At 42.2% G+C, this 25,171-nt stretch overlaps 1 protein-coding gene across 1 annotated transcript in view; it reads right to left on the bottom strand.

Annotated features, from left to right (window-relative positions):
- Positions 1 to 23,648, bottom strand: part of LOC117097409 — a 110,351-nt gene extending 86,703 nt beyond the window's left edge. The window contains exon 1 of the mRNA XM_033235259.1: positions 23,129 to 23,648. Within this exon, the coding sequence (XP_033091150.1) occupies positions 23,129 to 23,197 (69 nt within the window). The 5' untranslated portion in view covers positions 23,198 to 23,648. The remainder of the gene's footprint in view (positions 1 to 23,128) is intronic.
- Between the last annotated feature and the right edge of the window lie 1,523 nt (positions 23,649 to 25,171).

Genomic DNA, 25,171 nt, shown 5'->3' with positions numbered 1-25,171 from the left:
GTTTCGAGAGGCTTTGCTGGTCAATGTCCCCAAATGGTAAAAACTTTAAGTTAGAGGCAAATGAGAGAATTAGATCTGTGTTTATTTATTTGCCAAATTACTTTTAAAAAGAAAAACAAGCAAAAACACCTAGGCTGTGTTATCGACATTCATACAGCCTTGATTAGATAGAAGTTTCACTTTACAAACAGGTTTTGATATCGTGTAGATCAAACTTTGATATCAAATCTTTAAACCTCAAGATTTGATATATACTTTAATAAGAACTTCTACCTAAATGTCAAAAAGAACAGAAATCAGACCACTTACTAAAAGGTTACAAGCAGACTTGGAATCCACATTGGTTATATTTTGTGAGTTAGGAAAAAGTTAATAGTATAAAGTCAAACTCAAGGAAGCCTGAATATTAAGATGATTTATGGAGGCACTGAAGACATAAATCAGATATAATTATCTGATTTTCAAAAATTAGTCATTTTCGCCTCCTCAAATGGCCTCATAATTCCTTGATGACACATGGCAGAAAAGTGCTCATGTCAAACTAAAATGCAGACAAATGGAAAGATAAACGACCCCATCCAAGTAACAATTTAACATCCCATTATTCCTCTGGAGGATTTCACCTGTGTACATCCAGAAGGTGTTAGGGGAATGAAAGGCATTCGGTTTTCAGGATTTTAGCAACACACATGAGAAAAACTTCACTTTTGCACCAGCTGACAATCAGATGAAAGATTCAGGTCATGTTGCAAGTTTTTCTGAACACGAGGCTGTGCAGATAGCTCAGGCCCTGAGCAAAAACAGCAGCAAAGAACCTTCTGGCAGTGAAGCCTATCTTGGCATCTGACCCCTTGGTCCTTCCTACTCACCTTCTTGCCTTTATTTTTCTTCAGCACACTTCCCATCTAGTATACTGTGCTGTATTTTTTTTTTTTCATGGTGATGAAATATACATCACATAAAATTTACCACTTTAGCCATTTTTAAGTGTACAGTTTGGTCTCATTAGTACAATCACATTGTTGGGCAACCATCACTGCTATCCAATCTCCAGAACTGTTTTCGTCTTCCCAAACTGAAGCTCCGTACCCCTTAAATAGTAATTTCTCATCCTACTTCTTCCCTAGTCCCTGGCAAGGACCATTCTACTTTCTGTCTATAAATGGGACTACTCTAAGTACCTCATGTAAATTGAATTATACAGCATTTGTCCTTTTGTGATCAAGTATTTTACTTATAAATTTGTGTTTATTTTATTTTAGTTTTGAAATGGATGCTCACTCTGTCACCCAGGTTGGAGTGCAATGGCATTATCTCGGCTCACTGCAACCCTCGCCTCCCGGGTTCAAGTGATTCTTCTGGCTCAGCCTCCTGAATAGCTGGGATTACAGATGTTCACCACCGCCCCCAGCTCATTTTTGTATTTTTAGTAGAGATGGCATTTCACCATGTTGACCAGGCTGGTCTTGAACTCCTGATCCTCACCCCTTGGCCTCTCAAAGTGCTGGGAATACAAGTGTGAGCTACCACACCCAGCCAGTGAATCTTTATCAATGTGTTAGATAACAAAGTCTAGAGGGAAGCTAATAATTACTGTAAATTTCTCAGTAATGATGAGCATAAACACTATGCAGTACTATGGTACCTTGAACAACTGTAATGAAAATATCTGTGATTCGTATTAGTGACAAAATTGCAAGTCCTGGTAAAACGACTGTGGTTTGTTGGCTACATTCATAATTGGAGAGAGTAGATTTCAGCTAGAGATTAGTGAAAATGAATATGTAATTTTTTTTTTCATTCAAGTTCTGAATTTCCTCCATTGACATCCTCCTGTCCCCCAAGGGATGTGTGGATGCTGGGTTAAGAGCCCTTGGCTGGGTAGCTGGATAGTGCAGTTGGGGAAGAGTAAGCTATTCTGCATGGTTGGAGAATGGAGTCCAGTGAATGAGGACTAAGAAGCAGGAGAAACAAGAAGAGATGAGAGGGCAGAGAGCTGAGCCAGGGCCCCAACTCAGCTTTATAAATATAAGGCTAAGGAATTAGGGCTCTGTTTTGAGAGTCACGATAAACCAGACATATTTTAAGCACAGGGATATCAAAGTCCCACTTGTATTTTAGAAAGCTCTTCTAGGACCAGGTGTGGTGGCTCATACCTATAATCCCAGCACTTTGGGATGCCAAGGCAGGTGGATAACCTGAGGTCAGGAGTTTGAGATCAGCCTGACCATCATGGCGAAACCTCATCTCTACTAAAAATATGAAAATTAACTGGGCATGGTGGTGCATGCCTATAATCCTGTAATCCTAGCTACTAGGGAGACTGAGGCAGGAGGAGCGCTTGAACCTGGGATACAGAGGTTGCAGTGAGCTGAGATCGTGCCACTGCACTCTAGCCTGGGCAACAGAGCGAGACTCCGTCTCAAAAAAAAGAAAAAAAAAAGCCCTTCTAGATGGCAGCCTGGAGGATTCTGTGGGGAATACTAGCAGGAGGCCAGTAGAAGGACAGTAGCAAGAGGCCATTAAAGAGATGGTGGCAGCTCTGAGGTAAGATTCAAGGTGGTCTGAGCTTGGGTGGCAATGCAGACAGTCAGTAAGGACATGGGAGTGGGAATCCATGGCAATTTAGAAGGTATAATTAAAAGTGAAATCTCTTCTACTCCTAGGCTGAAGAATCTGAAATATAAGCATGAGAACAAAGAAGTTCGCTTCAATTTTCTCAAGTTCCTGCTGTAATAGAACGTCAGTACAGAATGCTCAGTGAAAAACCACAGTAGTTGCCAGGGAAGTTATGTGATGTAATGGGAAGAAAATCTCAAATGTCATCAGTCCACGTGAGTCTTCTTATCTGTGTGACCATGGGGAAGTTACTTAGGCTTCCTCATGACCAGTATCCTCATTGGTGAAGCAAGGCTAAGGACACCAGCATTTCTGAGTTGTGAGTCACAAGGGAGAGATGATCATTGGACATTTTGTAAAATTTTCATTTTCTTTATCATATTATTATTTTTATAGGCGAGATATTGCTCTGTTGCCCAGGCTGGAGTGCAGTGGGGCAATTCTAGCTCACTGCAGCATCCAACTTCTGGGCTCAAGCGATCCTCTCACCTCAGCCTTCCAAGAGGTTAGGACTACAGGCATATGATGCTGTGCTCAGCTAACTTCTTCATTTTTTGTAGAGACAGGATCTCACTTTGGAAGGCAGCTATACTCACCACTACACTGCCAACACCAAGATCTCACTTTGTTGCCCAAAGTGGTCTTGAACTCCCGGACTCGAGCAATGCTCTTGCCTCAGCCTTCTAAAGTGCTTAGATTACAGGCAGGAACCACCATGCTCGGCCCATTTTGTCAATTTTTGTCCAAAGTGTTTTGGAAATCCTACTTGTTCATTATAATCAATCAGTAAAGGATAATTATTGTAGAAATCAGTATTTACTAAGAGTTGAAGAAGCATTCAGCTTTTTTTTTTTTTTTTGGCAGAGCTAGCTGAGGTTTTATTTTGGACCAAAAGAAAAGAAAAAAAAAAGCAGTTGAATTGTTTTGTAGCTGGAGGCATGGGCAAGGGGGGGTGGTCCCCAAGCAGTAAACTCCCCCGTGGGTGGGCTGAGGGCTAGGGCTGAGCCTCAGGTGGGTCTCCTGTTCACTGTGCTACCCTGCACAGGGGCCTCCCTCCCGGGCTCTGGGGCAATCCCAGGAGGGGCAGGCTGGGAGGGGCTGCCGTGGCTGTTCACTTAGGCAAGACATCAGAGGACTCCGGTCACCAGCTTCCCATTGCAGGTCTCGATCTTCTTCACAACCACAGCCTGATGGAGCTGGTGTGGCTGAAGGAGCTGAAGTCCAGGCCATAGCTGAGGCCGAGACTTGTGCGGCCCCCATAGGCTGAGCTCAGATCACCTGCATAGCAGCTGGCGGTCTTCGTATGAATCCTCATGTTCTGCATCCCAGACTCTAGCCGACTCTTCTAGCCCTCCAGCAGCTTCCTGTAGGTTGCGATCTTGATGTCCAGGGCCAGCTTGATGTTCATCAGCTCCTGGTACTCACACAGCTGTCGCGCCATGTCCTGCTAGGCCCGCTGCAGGGCGGCTTCCAGCTCAGACAGCTTGGCTTTGGCATCCTTAACAGCCAGCTCCCTGTGCTGCTTGGCATCTGCGATGGTAGTCTCCAGGGAAGCCCTCTGGCCTTTGAGACCTCAATCTCAGCCTGGAGCCGGCTGATGTTCCGGTTCATCATGGAGATCTCAGTCTTTTTCTTTTTCTTTTCATTTTTTTTTTTTTTTTTTTTTGAGACAGAGTCTTGCTCTGTCACTCAGGCTGGAGTGCAGTGGCACGATCTCCGCTCACTGCAAGCTCCACCTCCCGGGTTCAAGCAATTCTTCTGCCTCAGTCTCCTGAGCAGCTGCAATTACAGGCGTGTGCCACCACTCCGTGCTAATTTTTGTATGTTCAGTAGAGACAGGGTTTCACCATGTTGGTCAGGCTGCTCTTGACCTCCTGACCTCCTGATCTGCCTGCTTCGGCCTCCCAAAGTGCTGGGATTACAGGCGTGAGCCACCGCGTCCGGCCTAGATCTCAGTCTTTGTACGCCACAGGTCATCCCCGTGCTTCCCAGCCAGCATCCGCAGCTCCTCATACTTGATCTGGTACATGCTCTCAGCCTCAGCCCGGCTGCGGTTGGCGATCTCCTCGCACTGCGCCTTGACCTCAGCGATGATGCCGTCCATGTCCGGGGAGCGGCTGTTGTGCATGGACAGCATCACAGATGTATCTGAGATTTGGGACTGCAGCTCCCGATCTCCTCTTCATACAGCTGCCTCAGGAAGTTGATCTCCTCAGCCCTAACAGGTGAGACTTCAGCTCTACTTTGTTCACCTAAGTTTCATCCACATCCTTTTTAATGAGGACAAATTCATTCTCCATCTCTGTAAGCTTACTGATCTCGTCCTCACCAGTCCCTGCATGTTGCCAAGCTCCGCCTCCAGCTTCAGCGTCTCCTGGCCCAGTCTCCAGCTGCCACCTAAGATTGTTGAAGTAGCTCTCGAACATGTTGTCCATGTTGCTCCCATCTGTCTTCTGCTCCTGCAGGAGGCTCCACTTGGTCTCCAGCATCTAGTTCTGCTGCTCTGGAAACGGTACTTTGTCTATGAAGGAGGCAAACTTGTTGTTGAGGGTCTTGATCTGCCCCTTCTCTTGGGTGCGCAAGGCCTGGATGTTGGGATCCACCTCCAGGTTAAGGGGCCTCAGCAGGCTCTGGTTGACTGTGACGTCGGTGATGCCTCTCATGCTGCTAGCCCCACCATAGCCCCCACCCAGGCCACCCCAGAAGATGCTGCTGCCCACTCAGGAAGAGCTTGAGGAGCTGATGCAGGCATCTGGCCCATTCGTGTAGGAGTGACTGCTGAAGGCCCCGGGGCCAGAGGTGGACACCTTGTAGGACTTCTGGGTCACCCTGATGGACATGGTGGAGGCAGGAGTGGAGGCAGGCAGGCTGAACCAGGCAGAGATTCCAGAAGGAGTGGAGAAGCTGCTTCTTGGTAGCATTCAGCATTTAATTTTTTTTTTTCTTTTTTTTTGTGACAGAGGCTCACTCTGTTGCCCAGGCTGGAGTGCAGTGGTGCAATCTCGGCTCACTGCAACCTCTGCCTCCTGGGTTCAAGCGATTCTCTTGCCTCAGCCTCCTGAGTAGCTGGGATTACAGGCACGTGCCACCATATCCAGCTAATTTTTGTATTTTTAGTAGAGATGGGGTTTCACCATGCTGGCCAGAATGGTCTTAATCTCCTGACCTCGTGATCCACCTGCCTCAGCCTCCCAAAGTGCTGGGATTATAGGCATGAGCCACCGTGCCCAGCTCTCAGCTCTTAGTTTCATTGCATGTAAAGAAAGCAATCTGTGCAATTCACAGTAGCTGTCAGCCAGGGTAACACAGGGAGACCTCATCTTTACAAAAAAAATTACAAAAAAAAAAAAAAAAAGTCAGGTGTGGCAGCTCATGCCTATAGTTCCAGCTACTCTGGAGGCTGAGGTGAAAGGATCGCTTGAGCCAGTGACGTCAAGGATGCAGTGAGCTGTGATTGTACCACTGCCTTCCAGTCTGGGCAGCAGAGCTAGACCTTACCTCAAACAAAACTAAACAAAACAAAACCAACAAAACAAAAAAAAACAGTAGCTGGGTAAGTGTCGTAGATCACATGGAACTAAAGCTGGCTCTGGAAACATATGTAGAATTTAGTTAAGTGTGGAGTTAGGGTGAGGTTGTGAGCAAAACCAGCTTCCTGAGAGATTGGAGGTGGGGAGTTATGCCAAGGAGTGAAGGGAGTGAGGCAAGGTATGCTGATGTGTGCAGAACAGGGAGGACTTTGAAAACTATGCAAAGTGGTTGGCTGACATACTGTAAAACTCGTAACAAGTATGGTCATTAGCATAATCATTAAACTCTGGGTTAGTAAACCACTTAAAAAAAATTTCCAATGTGGAAATACTCATGTTTGGATATGCCTGTTCATTCTAGTTTAGGCATTTCATTCTGACAGGGTTTTAGAGCCTCTGGTAGCTTTTCCAATCCCTGTAATTTTTTTTTTTTTTTTTTTTTTTGCCCTGAGTTTGGTGGAGTCGGATAATGAAATTTAAACTAAAGCATGTTAGCATCACCTACACTCAAGAAGGTCCAAATACCTCAATTCTTCACAAAATAAAATGCTTTTTTAAATTCAAAACAGGAAGTAAGTCAAAAAGAGAGAGAGAAAAGAAAAACACACAGCAGATAACTGAGAAAATAAGAGAGTTTATTGCCACTGAAAAAGGAGCCTGGCTTCTAACAGCATATTTGCCATTTCTCTATATGACCCTCGGGAAGTACTTTTCTCTCTTAATGCCTTGTTCCCTCAGGAAAACCTTATTACTATCAGAAAGATGTTAATTTGTCTAAAGTGCTGTAATTTTTTTCATGGGGATGTTAAGGAGGGGAAGGCAGGGAGAAAGAAGATGGGGAGAGATGAGTTAAGAGATTTCACTAAGAAGTCTAGGCGAAAGATGGTGGTGGCTTGCACCAAGGGATAGGCCCTGGAGATAAAGAGAAAGGGAGTTAAAAATAAATGTTGCTTTTTTGTTTTTGTTTTTGTTTGCTTTTTTGTTTTTGTTTTTGAGATGGAGTCTCACTCTGTTGCCCAGGCTGGAGTGTAATGGCATGATCTCGGCTCACTGCAACCTCCACCTCCTGGGTTCAAGCAACTCTCCTGCCTCAGCCTCCCGAGTAGTGGGGATTACAGGCATGCGCCACCACACTCGGCTAATTTTTGTGTTTTTAGTAGAGACGGGGTTTCAGCATCTTGGCTAGGCTGGTCTTGAACTCCTGACCTCAGGTGATCCACCTGCGTTGGCCTCCCAAAGTGGTGGGATTACAGGTACGAGCCACCGTGCCTGGCCAAGAAGTGTATTTTGGAAGTAAATGCAATACAATATGCTGATGAATTGCACTGACGTTGGGAGAAAAGAAAGATAAATAATTTCTAGATTTCTCACTCTCGCACATGAGTTATGTGGTAGTATCATCTACTGAAATAGAGGAAAATAGGAAGAAAAATCAAGAGTTGGGTTTTGAACAGGATTTTCTCTATTTCTCAAGAAATAGAGAAAAATAGGAAGAAAAATCAAGAGTTGGATTTTGAACAGGATTAGCTCAAGATGTGTGTAAAACATTTCAATAGGAATTTTTAGTAAACAATTGGGAACAGAAGTCTGGCATTCAGGGAACTAAGTTTCTGAATAAGGGATTACATTTAAAGCACAGGAATGAATGAACCCATGTGTGGAGGAGGAGGGAGAGTGGATGGGAAAGTGAGAAAGATGGAGGAATATAGTAAGAGGGAAAGGTCAAAGAGATGGTGAGAGGCTGGTGAGCCAAGGACTGAGTTTGAGCCATCCCCACATTATTGGTAGGACAGAGCAGGAAGGTCTGAAAGGAAACTAATAAATCATCCACAAGTAGGAGGACAGGCTGGAGTGCTGGGCCACAGAAGCCACAACTGAGTAATCCAAGGAGGAGTGGTCCACAGGAAGGACCACCTTCTCTCTTCTCTTCTCTTCTCTTCTCTTCTCTTCTCTTCTCTTCTCTTCTCCTTCCTTCCTTTTCTCTTCTTTTCTTTTCTTTTTGTGACAGGATCTTACTCTGTTGTCCAGGCTGGAGTGTACTGGTGTGATCATGGCTCACTGCAACCTCAACCTTCTGGGCTCAAGCGATCTTCCCACCTCAGCCTCCCAAGTGGCTGGGAATACAGGCATGTGCCACCAGCCTGGCTATGTTTTTTTATTTTTTTATTTTCTGGAGACCTGAGGGTCTTGCTATGTTACCCAGGCTGGTCTTGAACTCCTGGGCTCAAGCAGTCCTCCCATCTTTACCTCCTAAAGCATTGGGATTATTGGCATGAGCCACCACCGCTCTGGTAAACTGAAAGGAAAAGTTAAGATATGGACGGATAAGGGTCAACAAGGCAAAAGAAATACAAAACAAAAGAGCTTGATATTAAAACAGAGGGATGGAATGCCCTCCAAGTTTTCAAGGCTTTAATGATAAATATTTTAGTGAATGGGGAATAACAAAGAGATTCTAAAGATCATTCAGAGTGTTGATGAGTTACATGGATTATGATTTTGAATTTCAAATGGATTTTAAGTCTTGATGTAAGGCAGATTAGAAAACAAAATTTCACATTAAATTTATTAAATTAGGTCAAAACTCATCAATAACTAATTATACATTGGACATAAGTATTTTGATATCTTTTTGTCCCTCAGTGCCTTGTGCATATGTAACTAAAAAAGCAGAGAAATTTGGTGTCATTTGATTTAATGAGATCCTGTGCAAATGAAATACTTTTTTAACACTGAAGCTAGACCATTGCAGTGCTCCAGGGACAACTATCTATAGAAGATAAATTAATTATGTTCACTACTTCCTAAGCCTATAGAAACAGCTAAATAACTAAATGAGAGAATCAACCTGTTGATCATGTGCAGGTCTTTTGAGAAATGACCTTTAGTCAATAAAATCCCAGAGCACAGAGGTTTCATAGCAGCTTGTCTTCAGGCAGACTTATCAGTAAAATCACAATTTATACCACAACAAAAAGTTCAGAAAAGTAAGTTATAGAGGTAGGTCATAATTTTGAGGTCTGTCTTGATAATATCTAACATATTTTGAGTGCTTAGTGTGTACCAGACATTGGGGCTAAATACTTTACATGTGTTATGTCATTTAATCCTCATAACAGTTCTTTGAGGTATTATTGTTATTATTATTTTGAGATAATAATAAAATGACACTATATGACATCCAGGACTTGGCCTTATGAGATCTTCAGCTTCCACATGCTGTCTTGAAGTACTCCCTATTAGAAGCCAGCAGCCATCTAAGTCTATCTTAAGACCATGATACTGTGAGGATGCCCAAGCTATGTGGAGTGAGAGGCCAATAGAGATGCACTAAGACACCAGACATGAAACTGTCTTGGACTTTCTGGCTCAGTTCAACCACCAGCTGAATGCAGCCAAGGAAAGACTCAGCCGACGTCACAGGGAGCAGAACCCTCCAAATAAGTGAAACTGAATTCCCAATCCACAGAATCCTGAGCAAATAAATGACAGCGGCTTTTGCCTACCAAATTCTGGGTAGTTTGCTTTGCAACAATACTAACATAAATTTAGTAGAGTTGGACACAATTTGAAAGAAATATGGGCTGGGTGTGGTGGCTCATGCCTGTAATCCCAGCACTTTGGGAGGCTGAGGCGGGCAGATCTCTTGAGGTCAGGAGTTTGAGACCAGCCAGGCCAACATGGTGAAACCCTGTCTCTACTAAAGAAACAAAAGTTAGCTGGGTGTGATGGCAGACTGAGGCAGGAGAATCGCTTGAACCCGGGAGGCGAAGGTTGCAGTGAGTGGAGGTTGCACCACTGCATTCCAGCCTGGGCAATAGGGAGGATCACTTGAGTTTTGAAGTTCAAGGTTAAAGTGAGCGATCATCGCACCATTACTCTCCAGCCTGGGGGACAGAGAAAGATCCTGTCTCAAAGAGAAAGAGAGAGAAAGAGAGAACGAGAGAGAGAAAGAAAAAGAAAAGGAAAAAAACGAAAAGAAAAAAAAACAAGGCAATTTACAATGAAAAACGCCTAAGAGGAGAGTGAAAATAAAAACACAAGATTAAAACCAAATTCAGTGACTAAGAAGTTCTTTCTTTTTTCTTTTTTTTTGAGATAGAGTCTCATTCTGTCGCACAGGCTGGAGTGCAGTGGCGCAATCTCCGCTCACTGCAACCTCTGTCTCCCAGGTTCAAGCAATTCTCCTGCCTCAGCCTCCCAAGTAGCTGGGATTAGAGGCACGTGTCACCAAGCCTGGCTAATTTTTTGTATTTTTAGTAGAGACAGGGTTTCACCATGTTGGCCAGGCTGGTCTTGAACTCCTGATCTCGTGATTCGCCTGCCTCGGCCTCCCAAAGTGCTGGGATTATAGGCGTGAGCCACCGCGCAGCCTAAGAAGTTACTTCTAAAGATTTGTCCAATTTGTTCACTGAAATTTATATTTAAATTTACTTTCAAGTTTCCTGGCAACTGAGGCAAACCTAAGAGATTATATCATGCTAAATGTGATTTCCTTCAGAAAAGAAAAATCTTTAACCTACTACTAAATTATAAGAGCACTTTACTATATGGATCCCTTCACAGGGAACAGTGAATGATAGAGGTGACAATGACTTCAAAAGAGATTTTATTTAACCGGGTGCAGTTGCTCATGCCTGTAATCCCAGAACACTTTGGGAGGCCAAGACGAGTGGCTCACCTGAGGTCAGGAGTTTGAGACCAGCCTGGTCAACATGTTGAAACTCTTGTCTCCACTAAAGATACAAAAATTAGCCAGGCATGGTGGCGAGTGCTTGTAGGCCCACCTACTCGGGAGGCTGAGGCACAAGAATCACTTGAACCCCGGAAGCGGAGGTTGCAGTGAACCAAAATCGTGCCACTGCACTCCAGCCAGCCTGGGCAACAGAGTGAGATTTCATCTTAAAAAAAAAAAAAAAAGGAAAAGAAACCCAGACTCGACTAAAAATACAAAAATTAGCCCAGCGTGGTGGTGCTTGTCTACAGTCCCAGCTACTTGGGTGGCTGAGGCAAGAGAATCACCTGAACCCGGGAAGCAGAGGTTGTAGTGAGCCATGATTGTACCACTGCACTCCAGCCTGGGTGACAGAGAGAGATCCTGTGTCAAAAAAAAAAAAAAAAAAAAATTACTTACAATACAGATGTGTCTAGATGATGGAATTTAAAAAAATTTATTCAATGTATTTTACTGGTTTTTCAGAGATGGGTTTTGTTCTGTTGCCCAGGCTAGAGTGCAGTGGTGTGACCATGGCTCACTGCAGCCTCCACCTCCTGGACTCAAGTGATCCTCCCACTTCAGCCTCCCAAAGTGCTGAAATTACAGGGATAAGCCATCATGTCTAGCACACAATGGAACTTTAACATAAACCAAACAGAATAAAATGCAAAGAACTTTTGATTTCTATATGGGTTTTCAGATTAACTCTCTTCTTTCTCCTCCATAGACCTTTAGGCATTTCACAATATTTTGGCTTTCTGTTTCAACATATACTTATTGATAACCCCCCAGGAGCCAGGTCCTGAGGGTTTAATTGTATGTAAAAGAGAAGGAAGGTCCCTACCCTCATAGAGACCATAGTCCAGGAGGACATTAATTAATACTGAAGGCATTCATTAAAAAACTTTACCAATACGCAATTGCAAACTGACGGGTGCCATAAAAAATAGCACAAGGCAGGACATGGTGGCTCATGCCTGTAATCTCAGCACTTTGGGAGGCCGAGGTGGGTGGATCACCTGAGGTCAAGAGTTCGAGACCTGCCTGGCCAACATGGTGAAACTCCGTCTCTACTAAAAACACAAAAATTAGTCGGCATGGTGGTGCGTGCCTATAATCTCAGCTACTCAGAAGGCTGAGGCAGGAGAATCGCTTGAACCTGGGAGGCGGAGGTTGCAGTAAGCCAAGATCGTGACACTGCACTCCAGCCTCCAGGCAACAGAGTGAGACTCCGTCTCAAAACACACACACACACATACACACACACACACACACACACACACACAGGGAGCTATCATGAGTATGTCATGGAGGGACACAATCCAAGTTTCTGGGGAAGGGAGTGGGGGAGTGAAGGAAATTTGTTATTTCTTTTTTCCTTTTGAGACAGGGTCTCACTCTGTCTCCCAGGCTGGAGTAAGTGGTACCATCATGGCTCACTGCAACCTCCACCTTCTGGGTTCAAGTGATCCTGGCACCTCAGCCTCCTGAGTAGCTGGGACTACAGGCACTCACCACCACACCTGGCTAATTTTTAAATTTTTTGTAGAGATGGGGTTTTGCCATGTTCCCCAGCTGGTCTCAAACTTTTGGACTCAATCAATGCACTCACCTCGGCCTCCCAAAGTGCTGGGATTACAGACGTTAGCCACTGAGCTCGACCTGGAAGCTTGTGATTTCTTAGTTTCTTTTTCCCACCTTAAAACCTGACACATCAAAGTGCTCAATTCATGTTGGCTGTTGATGATGAGAATACAAAAAAATAAAAGGGGGGGAATTTCAACACTAATTCTAAAATAAATTCTGAATCTGTTATTTCAAAGGATGTTAACTTTAGAAATGAAGACACATTAGAAATTTACATTTCTTTGATTTTTATAAAAGAATGAAATGTATAATGCAAGACGTAACTGCCAAGGTACTAGTTGAAAAAAAATTATACATTCTGAAATTCCATCTGATAGAGATAAGTTCTGAAGGGTTAATTTCAATTGCTTGATTTAATGTGTTTGCTTTGAACCAGATGAATAATAATTAGCAATGGCTTCACCAACTTATTAGTGACAATGTAGAGAAGGTGTGGGCCCTTTTACGTAAAAGCTGACTCATAGACAAATAAATTAGATATGACTGTTTTGCCAAAGCTGATAACTAAGGCCCTGTATGCAATGAGTGCCAAGTCCTGGTTGTTTCTACGTAACATTTAATCTTTGAAGGCAAGTGGTTGAAGGAGAAAGCAATTATATTGATGTTCATTGGAGAAATTCACTTACAGATTGTTACAACAATTGTGCAGGGGATTGATTCCAGGACCCCTGCAGATCCCAAAATCCATAGATGCTCAAGCCCCTGATATAAAGTGGCATAGCATTTGCATATTGCCAATGCATACCCTCCCTAACATTTAAAATGATCTCTAGATTGCTTACAATAGCAAATACAATATAAATGCTATGTAAATAGTTGTTATACTGTATTGCTTAGGGAATAATGACAAGAAAAAAGGTCTCTATGTGTTCAGTACAGACGAAACCATCTTCCCCTCCCCCTCAAATATTTGACCTGCAGTTGGTTGAATCCACAGATGTGGAACCCATGGATACCTGGAAGCAGTTAAAATCAGTCCAATATTTTCTTTAAATTCTTACTTCTTCTCTTCATCAATACTCTCTCTATTCAACCAAGTAATGATATCACAATTACACATGATACCTCTTCCCCAAGCCCTTTGATTACATTGTTTTTATTGATTCATCAAGCATATATTATTGAGTTTCTACTATGCACCAGGCACACAGACAGAGCTGTGAACAAGACAGACAAGGTCTGCACCCAGCACGTGTATATTCTAGGTTTCAAAGAAGCTATATGAGGCTGTGAAGAAGATTCTTTTTAATGTCTTTATTTTTATACTACTCCCTCTACAGCCTTACCCCAATCTTTTAAACCACACTGGAAGCCATGTACTCATCTTTTTTTCCTGTAATTTTTTTTAACAGTACAACCTAAATAAATACTGGCCCAGAAATATTCAGAGTTCAAAGAAAATTCAGTGGCTTTCAGAAAGATCATTCTATGGGAAAGATCATATTTCTGAGCAATAAATGTTATAAATACATATTCTGTTTTATTTTTAATTCTCAAACTATTAACTTTCATTTTTTCCCCTCCCTGGCATATTTTAATTTTGGACCTACAGGGACTTGAGTCTAAATATGTTTTAACAATTTGGGGGACTTTTTTTTTTTTCACCTTGCTATTTCTAGAGACTAGAATCTTTGAGCTACCAAGGCCTTTCAAACTGGCTGATGTTACTATAACAAACTCAGAGACAGCAAGATGTTCCTTAAACCACTGGGTTAGAATGAGAATCCTTTGTTTTCTATGGGCACAAGCCTAGGAATGTTTCTTTTCTTTTCCTTTTTTTTTTTGTTTTGAGACTGAACCTTTCTCTGTCACTCGGCTGGAGTGAAGTGGTGCCCTCTTGGCTCACTGCAACCTCTGCCCCCCGGGTTCAAGTGATTTCTGCTGCCTCAGCCTCCTGAGTAGCTAGGATTACAGGTGCATGCCATCACACCCTGCTAATTTTTGTATTTTTAGTAGAGATGAGATTTCGCCATGTTGGCAAGGCTGGTCTCAAACTCCCGACCTCAGGTGATCCACCCACCTCAGCCTTCCAAAATACTAGGATTACAGGTGTTTGCCACCATGCCCGGCAACCCTAGGAATATTGCACTTCATGCTTTTCTCTTTTGCCTTGCTGTAGCTTATCCTCCAGAGACAACAGAGAGAGAGAGAGAGAGAGACAGAGAGAGAGAGAGAGAGAGAGAGAAAGTGGAAGAACCATGTGACCAGTCATTTCCCAAAGCAAATGGCATTTTGGGTGAATGCCCTGACCTAGGAGAGAAAAAGAGGCCAAGGTTACTCTAATGTTACAGAAGTAGCTAAGTGAATTCTTCTCAGAAAAATGTCACAGCAGGCTCTAGAAAGCAATTAGAGTAATATTTTGGCACCTCGAACTACCAAATAGAAGATTCCTCTACTGCTCTAGTTACATCTTTGATTTTCATTTCCCTTTGTTGTAAATACTTACAATGTCATTTCAGAATGCTGCAAAAAAATAGATGTGAGAGTAAATAAACTATAATAATAATCCTTTCTCCACATGCCATGGCAGCTGCAGGAGGATGCCAACGCAGCACCGAACTTGCCTTACTGCCTGCTTTTCCTGTCCTCCTCCCCCTCCACCTCCTTCTCCACTTTCCACACATGATCTTTTATAAATTTGCCAGCATCACTGTGCAGTTTGCCAGAGAAACCTGGCCACTTGCTGGGTAAGCCTGCTCTTAGACCAAGGACCAGGGTAGGTCACTGCTGCTGTCCTCATTTGTGGGCCAGGAGGATGCACTGAGGGTGAGGTTCAGAACCACCTGCTTTCCCATTAGAGAGGATGTGGATCTCTATAGAGACACTGCATATCCCTTCAGTTAAAGCTCTTTGAAGACTCTGTTTACCCTATGAGCTGAACTTTCTTGAGCCTCATAGAATGGGTAAAAATCTTCATCCCCAGCTTGGTGAGGAGCCAATGATTTCACGCTCAAACAAGCTGACAAGCCAGGAACCCTAGCTTTCCTTAGCAGGCAGGAAAAGCATCCTACTCATAAGTCAGGAGTCTTCTCTGCCAATGTTAGGAAAGTTGATATTTACCTTTTTTTGTTTTGGACTTATTTCTAAAAAAAAATTAACTAGTATGTAAAAAAAAAATCACAATTTAAAAATATGCTTCTACAATATTTGCTCTAGGGAACTATCTTTAGCTTGACCTAAATTACTAATTAAACTTTTCTATTGATCCAATTCCCGTTACCGTTCCTGCTTTTATGCTTTTATATTCAGAAATCTCCAACATGCATTTTGATGGCTCCACCTGCCACGTTCCTCACTCCCGCCCCCTCATTTTGGTTTTGCTTTACCTTGTTAAGCACTTACAAATCATAAAATATGGGTGAGCTCAGAATATCTCTTACTCCAGTGTTGCATATGGCACCAGTATTTCAGCACCAGCCCTTTAAAATATGGTGCAGAATTTCAAGGAACTCAGCTACACTTTCCATTCAAAATCCCTCCCAAGCACTGTAGCTAAGAGCCTATCTCAGGATTTTCTTGAGAGCTGCTGGGGAGGCAAAATATCTATTTAACGAAAATGGCTCATCATCCACATTCTGCGGTACCGAGACTAATTCCCCAGCACTGCCAAACCCAGTTTGCTGAACTCCCTCATCCAAACTCTCTAAGACTTAGTGGTCAAAGTGCCAAAGGCATCAGTCTTACTCACACTCCGTGACTCCTAAGACTTCATTGAAAGTGAGGATAAATAATAATTGGAAGACATTTTTAGGATTCCAGTTGGGAGGATACATAATGCAGATACTATATAGTATTATTTATTTATTTATGTATTTATTATTTCTCTTTTTTTGAGATGGTGTCCTACTGTGTCATCCAGCCTGAAGTGCAATGGCGTGATCTTGGCTCACTGCAACCTCTGCCTCCAGGGTTCAAGCGACTCTCCTGCCTAGGCCTCCTGAGAAGCTGAGATTACAGGTGCCCGCCACCACTCCCAGTTAATTTTTGTATTTTTAGTAGAGACAGGATTTCACCATGTTGGCCAGGCCAGTCTCAAACTCCTGACCTCAGGTGATCTGCCTGCCTCGGCCTCCCAAAGTGCTGTGATTAAAAGTGTGAGCCACTGCGCCTGGCCTACTATATGGTATTGAAGTTAGTAATTCATATTAATGCAAAATAAAGGGAGATTAGTGAATCGCTGCTACATCTGTCTTGTTTGGCCTGACAAGAAAAGTATCATAGAAGAGAAGATGTGGTATGCGCATTGGGTCAGCAAACAAGCTGAGGTCAAGCTTCCCTAAGTACCTGCCAGCTGTGAAGGGGTAGTGACAGCTTGTCTTTGAGCCAGATTTAGGTTGCATTTCAGTCTTAATTTATATCTAATCCATATCTAAGCATAGAGAGAAGTAAAATGCATTAGATTTCTTAGCCACTGAAGCCTGTTTAAAGGAAGAAGGAGCAGGAAGGAGAAGAGGGCGATGACTTAGGGGCAAGTCAATAGAAGGATTCATTCTTTTATTTTATGCATTCTTTTATTCAACAAATATGTTTTAACAAGTAGGGGATATAGTGAACAAGGTAACCCGTTTTCCATCCTTAAAGACCTTCCAGCTGGGTGCGGTGGCTCATGTTTGTAATCCCAGCACTTTGGGAGGCCAAGGTGGGTGGATCACCTGTGGTCAGGAGTTCGAGACCAGCCTGGCCAACATGGTGAAACCCTGTCTCCACCAAAAAAAAAAAAATTAGCTGAGCATGGTGGTGCACACCTGTAATCCCTGCTACTCGGGAGGCTGAGGCAGGAGAATTGCTTGAACCTAGGAGCCAGAGGTTGCAGTGAACTGAGATAGTGCTGCTGCACTCCAGCTTGGCGATAGAGTGAGACTCTGTCTGAAACAAAAACAAAAACAAAAACAAAACAAACCAACCACCTTCCTCCCCTGTGGCAGCTACAGAGGAATAAGCAGTACTAATGTGACAGTGCAGTGTCACTGGGGCCGTGTGCTGTGTTGTGGGCGCAGACTCAGGAGGGACTCGAGCAGCTTAGATTTTAGCTATTCTGAAGAAAGCACAGTAGGGACCACTGGAGTCTCTGCCATGTTCTGGGAAGTATGATCAAATACATCTTGAAAAAAATCTAAAGCAGACTTCAGATTCATTAGAAAGCATTCCTACCGCTCTCAGCAGTGGCTTGGAAAATCTACCTCTTCATAGCTAAGGCCATAATAATAAAAACAACAACAACTAAACACCTTTTTGGGTCGTCACAAGTAGTTTCCAATTTGGGAGAGCCAGTTCTGCAGCAGTATTGGCATCATCGCAGTGCACTCCAGTGACGCAAATGTAAAGACTGGTGATGGTAAACGAACTACCTGAATTTGAATTCTGGCTATACCTCTTCCTAGCTCTATGATCTTTAACAAATTAGTTAACCTCTGACCCTCAGTTTCCCTGGTTATAAAATGGGCATAATGAAGGATTTTGAGAGTTACCTGAGTAAGGTGCTTTGAACAGTGCTGCTCAATAATGTTATCCCTCTGAGAAGACAGCGAAAGTTTCCCATAAGAAAAGGGCCTTTGTTATTCCAGTTTGGATACTTTAAGCAGGCATAAGAGAACAGTAAAAGGAAATCAAATGAAAGGGATGCTGTCTATGAAACAGTTGTGAAGAATAAGCACTTCAGAGGAGCTTAATTTAATTTCTTAGCTCTGCTAGAGTAAACATTGTAACCAGGCTAAAAACCTTTCCTTTGTTCCCATAGTTATTAGAGAAAGGAGGAGGCCAGAGAAATCATATCATTTCACTTCTCTGAACTTCACCCTGGATTATTTAATGCTGACAGGCATTCAGGATATATAGAGATTAAGGACACAGACTCTGGAGCCTGGTGCTGGGATCTAAACCCTGATCCTGTCACTAACTAGCTATGTGACTTGGGGCAAGTTCCTCAACTTCTGTGTACCTCAATTTCTTCATCTATGAAATCACAATAATAAAAGTACCCATCTCAGGTATTTTTATGTACGATTTTTTTTTTCCTTGAGATGGAATCTCACTCTGTTGTCCTGGCTGGAGTGCCATGGTGAGATCTCAGCTCACTGCAACCTCTGCCTCCCAGGTTCAAGCGATTCTCCTGCCTCAGCCTCCTGGGTAGCTGGGATTATAGGCACCTGCCATCACACCCAGCTAGTTTTTGTATTTTTAGTAGAGATAGGGTTTCACCATGTTGGCCAGGTTGGTCTCGAACTCCTAACTTTAAGTGATCTGCCTGCCTAAGCCTCCCAAAGTTCTGGCATTACAGGCGTGAGCCAATGCGCCCGGCCTGTGTATGATGATTTAAATGTGTAATGTACTTAAAGCTCTTAGAACCATGCCCAGCAATATTAATGCCATTTAAGTGATGGTTATTAGAAAAGCTACTGTTATTAAGGAACAACGCAAGGAATTGTTCAAATGCATATAATCATAAAATATGGAGTCAAGGCTGGGTATGGTGGGTGGCTCACGCCTGAAATCCCAACACTTTGGGAACTCGAGACCAGCCAGGGCAAGATAGTGAGACTTTGTCTCTGCAACCAACCAACCAACCAAACAAACAAACAAAAATACAACAACAAAAATGCAGAGTCAAAATGCAGAGTCTTGTCAAAGTTGGTAGTCACTAGGCGGTTAGTTCCATGAAGATAAAAAGTGGTCATTTTGTTCCTACTCTATTTGTTGAAAAATGAATGAGGCATGAAAGACTTGACTAGTTTGATGTTCATGACTTAATGAAGAGGAAAGCACACGAAATCTGGAAGTGGAAACCCAAAACATGAGTCCTGGCTTAACCTCATTCTAATTTGACAGGTGATTTACCACAGGTACTCAGTTTCCTCATCTTTGAAAGAGGGAAGTCAGAGGAAGAATTTCTGAGGTTCATTCCACATAAAATTCTGCAGCGTTAGATAGACTTTCAAATTCTACAAAAGGTAATGTAGTCATGGTTATGGAAGTCTTTCTCACATACACATACCTAGTGTATTTCCAAAAAGGATTATCGAGTTGGAGACAATGTCATTTGTTTGTGTTTTCTAAATCATTACGTAAGAATCTGAGCCACAAACAGAACAAATCTTTAAATCCATGAAAATGAATTACCTTTAGCTGGATTGATAACTTTTAAAGCTCTTGGATTGGGAGAATAAAACTGATAAGGACATTTTTCCATTCATCTTGAATGAATTTTTGGAGACTCTTAAGAGTAAAATATAATGTATACACATCTAATGCTAATTTATCATAAACATGTAATGAAAGTAGAACTCTTATCTAGTTTAGTTTAGAAATTCTCTGCTAAATGAAATTAAGCTGATTTAGTTGAGCTTTTAAAATATGAGGGTGAAAAGCATAAATCCAAAGGATTTTGTAGAACTAGCATCTGGACTGTCTTTCTTCAGATTATGTTCCTAGAATCTGGGTTCCCCAGGTCTGCCTCTCATTATTGTCAGTATTAAGGACTAGAAAGGAGCTGGAAGAGGCTTGGCCGCCTTGATAGGTTTTTGGTAGTGGCATAAAGATTTCACTTAGTTGGGGAAGTGAGGAAGGGCATAGAAGAGTCTGCTGTGGAAACAAAAGAAAAGAAAGGGAGACTGGTCTGAAATCAAAAAGTCTGGATTACGTATACAAGCTTTGAGTCAAATAAGGTTTAAATTTTAGTTCTGCTACTTTTTAGTTATGTGACGGTGGGTGAGTGGCTTAATCTCTCTAAGTCACATTTTGCACATTTAATAATCTTTATTACTTTACAGTGTTACTGTGAAGATTAAATGAGCTAATACACGTAAAGCACTCCTACCTAGAACATAGTCAGCTCTAATAAATAGTGAGTGCCAGACCAAGGGCAGATAACCTATATTCTCTTTTAGCTTCTTATGCTCCCTCTGGAATGTCTCAGAAGCATAGGAAGCACTGTTTAAGCCTCCTGCAATGAAAATTCATTCTTTTTAATGAGCCCTAATAGACCCTATGGATTTTTGTTTTTTTCCAAAATCTATTCATAGCTTAATGTGGGCTATGGACAAAGGTTCACTTTGTAAGACTGTCTAGCTAGGTTAAAAATAAAATATGCAGAAATGTGTGGAACTTCAACAATAGAATATAAGAAAATGAATTATTCTTAACTGAAAACAAAGGCATTATAGTATATGAATGTGTATGTGAAGTAAAAGTCTGGAAAGTATAAACATCAGTATGGTAATAGTTACTACATCTGGGGACGGGAGAAAGATTGGAGAGGAGGTGGGACATCCTTTATTATTGTTTTAATGTTTTATAGATTTATTTATATATTGTTTAGTTAAAAACAAACAAACAAAAAAAGCAAACCAAAAGCAAAGTCATGGTACAAACTGAAATAAACATTTAGAATGCAGAATTTGTGGAATAAACTAAAGTAGGCAAGAATCAAAGAATTTATCCCTGGGCATTCAATGACTTGATACAAGGTCACCTTCTACTTAGTTAACTGTCCTTGAGGAGTAAGGAGAGTGCAGGGACAGGAGAGATGTCTGATCCTGTCTCCAGCAACTGATAGACCCAGTTAGAAGGTAGATGAAGCTGCCTGCCAGTTATCTTGGTAGAAACTTCTTTCTGCATGTATTCAGATAAGACATCAGTACCCTGGGTGGTTCTTTGCAAAATTCAAGGTCTGCAGAGTCACCAACTGAAGTCTATTGGTAAATTTACTTTTAAGCAAAACAAAACCAAAAGGTAAATTAGTATTTCTATTAGTACATTTTGATAACAAAGAAAATAAAAGACAATTTAAAAGGTATGTAACTTAAGTCCACATTGCTTAAGAACATCTGACTGAGGAGTTTTAGAATATCCCTAATACCATGAAATAAATACCATAATTAAAAGGCAGTAGAATTTAAGTACTGGATAACGGGCTATGGCATTTTTAAAATTAGCAAAACATTTGTTTATTATTGCAAATTAGGGCTGGGCCTGGTGGCGGACATCAGTAATCTCAACAATTTGGGAGGTTGAGGCAGGAGGATCACGTAAGCCCAAGAGGTCAAGACCACCCTGGGCAATATAGCAAGACCCCATCTCTAAAAAAGAAAGAAAGAAAGAAAGAAAGAAAATTAATTTTCATAAAGGGCCCTTCCCTTGGAAAGAAATATTTCGGCTACAGGGAAACACGAAGAAGCCTTGTGGAGCTCTGTGAAGTTGCACTGACTTGCTTTCATTCTGCTTGCAGCTCCACTAGTGAGATATTTCACATGGTACTCCCACTCCAAGAGCAAGGGCCAGGACAGGTTGGTTTCATTTTGGTTTTAATGCATATGCTTTGGCCCACAGACTTTGAGAAAGATTTTGCTTTACTGATGAGAACTCAGTCAAAGGTGCTTGGGGGCCTTCGCTGGCCCTCTAGCTGGGCCTGACACGTTGCCTGCGTTTCTAGCCTTGCCTTCCCAGCTTGCCCATTTGGTGCAGGGAGGTAGTCCAGTCCACCCTGAAATTCACTGTGTTAGGCAGATGAGTTAACTGAAGGACTGTGTTTCAGGAATGGCATAGAAAGGACCTGAATGAAGGGAAGGACGAATGAATGGAGAGAACCATTTTGGAGGAATTGCCCTAGGGTATTATATAGGATGGGGCAACTGGGGGCTGGAGGATGTTCCTTTTCTTACGTTGCTTAGAAAACACTGTCCTTAAGAGTGTCAGTCATCATTCCTTTAACAATCATTCATTTCTTACCTCCCACTTGTGTATAAATTTGCAGATTTACACAGACCACCAGTGTGGCCATCCCAGCGTACTGAGTTTATTGTGAAACATACATGCAAAAAATCATTTTTTTCTCACCTACAACCAATGCAACATTTTTATTTTTCATACTTTGAGTTGAAGAATAAGGAGTTTAAGAAATAAATGCATACAGCAACATAACCCTGAATTATCACTCAAATACAGACCTCCCACTGCTCTCTCCTTAAAAAAAAAAAAAAAAAAAAAAAAAAAAAAAGGCAGTTATTCCAAGCGAAAGCAAAAATTGAGGCAACTTAAAATAGACAATTTTAAATGCTGGATTCCATCATTTCATAAAAGGTCATTCTAGTCCTTTGCTATTTATACCATAGATAGAGACATAGCAAATTATTGGCTGAATGGATTTGGGAAGGCAGAAGCTGCTCCTTCTGACGAATGAAGATGATAATGCACCACTTGAGACTGAGTGGATGAAAGGTGTGGAAAAGTTGAACCCTTCAAAGATAAGACAGAGGAAGCTGCTAAATTAGCCCCTGACTAAATTACTAGCCATAACTGTACTCAAGCCAATTCTCTTTGCAACTGTCTTGTAATCTTTGTTGTGGCTTGAGAGAGAAAAACCCCCATTCCCAGCTCAAACCCTTTTTAAGGCATCTCAGCCCAACCCCCTCCTCCCAATAGCAACTCTTCATAGCCCCCTGCCCCTCCTCCAACAAATTCGAATCAAGGCAGGTATAGTTCTCAGCTTTACCACTGCTGTCAGAAGCACGGCTTACATGAAGGGTTTAGCAACAAAACCTTAGGCTTACTTCAGGCAAACATTCAAAAGCATTTAAGAGAAGCACAGAAAACAAAAGAAATAAGCAAAACCTGTCCTTACCCGCTTCTTAAAAAATTGGAAGGCTGAGCATTTCTTGACTGGGAATCCATTCATGTCTTTGTTTACCATTTTCCACCGTGGGGAATTCACAGTTATAGATCCAGGGTGGCACCCGCCTGGTTAGTGCATATCTGTTTCCCCGGTTTACCTCCTGGAGACAGTTAATGAAGACTGAGCGGGATGGAGAATCTAGCAGGGCTCAGTTCTTCACTCGCTCATTCTGCAGCATCAGCTACTGCAGCAACCTCTCCCCACTTTCAGTTGCCACCGGCAGCGGCTTTTCTCCTTCCATCATTGCTCCGAAACATATGCATCACCGCTGCAGGACCCTGGGGGCCGGACGGTGGGATACGGCCAATCTCCGGAGAGATGCTGTGGCTCCTACCGAGCGGGAGGAAGGTACCCCTCCCCGCCCCCAGCTACCTGGCTGCTCCTCGGCGGCCGGCGCGGGGAGCGAGTCGCTCTTCTCCAGGTGATGCGCTCCTGGAGGCTGCTTGAGAAAGGAGAGTTGTTTTTGATTGTGCAAGTTCCAGTGGGAGCTGTAGTTAAGCAGCTGAGAGAAGGAGTAAGAAAGAGCAGAAACCAGAGGGAGGGAGGGAGAGCCGCGCCAGAAAGGCAGAGGGAGAGAGAAAGCGAGGCTGGAAGAAGCAACGATTCATGAATATCTGAGCAGCGGATGGAGAGAAGGCACAGCCAGCTCAGGATGCGCTGAAGAGCAGTTGACTCCCCTTGGGAGGGCTACTTTAAATAGCTTCTTTTCTTTCTTTTTTTCTGTTAGGACCATTTAAATCCGAGTTTCATATAAATTGCACACCGGTTTTATTTTATGCTCATTGACATTCTTTTGAATCCTGTTTCTGAATAAAAGCTTCTCAACGGAAACGTAATCACATTTAATCTCGATCTGTCCAAACGTGGAAGAAAATGAAATAAAGTACAAGCGTAGGTATGACAATGGAAGATCTCTGACTATGTAGAAGCTCTTCTAGCCTCCCCTTCCCTACTTGTCATTAGATAGTGGGCAATGGTGAAGGTAATTGTGTCTTTTTCACTAAAAAAAGCTTGTTAAAAAAAGGACACAATGAACATATACAAAGTATTTTATTACACACACCACACACACACACACACACACACACACACACACACACACAAGTTAATACCAAAAAGTATTACTGAATCCATTTAATGATGAGGGATGTTTGATAAATAAAAGAGTAAACCATTCTTCTTATTAGGTGAAACATTTCCCAAAAAATCCTAACTCATGTTATCCTTTGCACATTGAGCTCCTTTTAAAAAAGCCATTTAATTGTATGTGGCTTATTTTTCCATTTTTACTCTTTAATATTGATATTTTATGTGAATGATTTTAAAAATTAGTTTATAGCTAAAGCAAGAAAACAAAGAAAATAAACTTGGCATCTGACCTGGCAGAAAGCTACCAACATCGGTGTGTGGCTTTCTGCCATCACCTGACCTCACTGTGCCTTTCGGACATTGCCTCATCCATAAAATGGAGGCAGCTACTCATTCATTCATTCACTCATTCACTATTTGCTATTTCATTCCATTAATAAATCTAACTGTGACAAGTGTCCTCAGGATGTGGAGCCTTTTCATAGTTATCACAAGGGAATATAATTGATAAATAAGTGAAAGGCACAATGCTAATTTGAAACTGATTATTACCTCATTATATATAACACACCTAACATCATTAAAATATTTACATGGCAGTCTCTGGTAAGAAGAGAAACATCAGGTTAAATTGGGAAATAAATGCATGGGTTTCATTGAATTGGACTATAAATCTCTACAGTTGGGCCAGAGTTTTCGGGAATAAACATGAAATCCTGTTTGCTAAATGCCTTGAGGTTTCCAAAAAGAAAATGCAATGCAACTAAATGATGGCATGATAACCAAAGGAAAACAAACTACTCATTTTGGAGAGATATGTTAAGTTGTCCAAGATGCAAGTATATGTTATGTAATCTACAACATTGATAAGTTTCTGTGGTTCTTCTAAAGAGTTCATTTAAA

This window comes from Trachypithecus francoisi, unplaced genomic scaffold, assembly GCF_009764315.1.
Source record: "Trachypithecus francoisi isolate TF-2019V2 unplaced genomic scaffold, Tfra_2.0 Lachesis_group15, whole genome shotgun sequence".
Classification (NCBI taxonomy): Eukaryota; Metazoa; Chordata; class Mammalia; order Primates; family Cercopithecidae; genus Trachypithecus; species Trachypithecus francoisi.
This window is presented reverse-complemented; position numbering and strand designations above follow the sequence as displayed.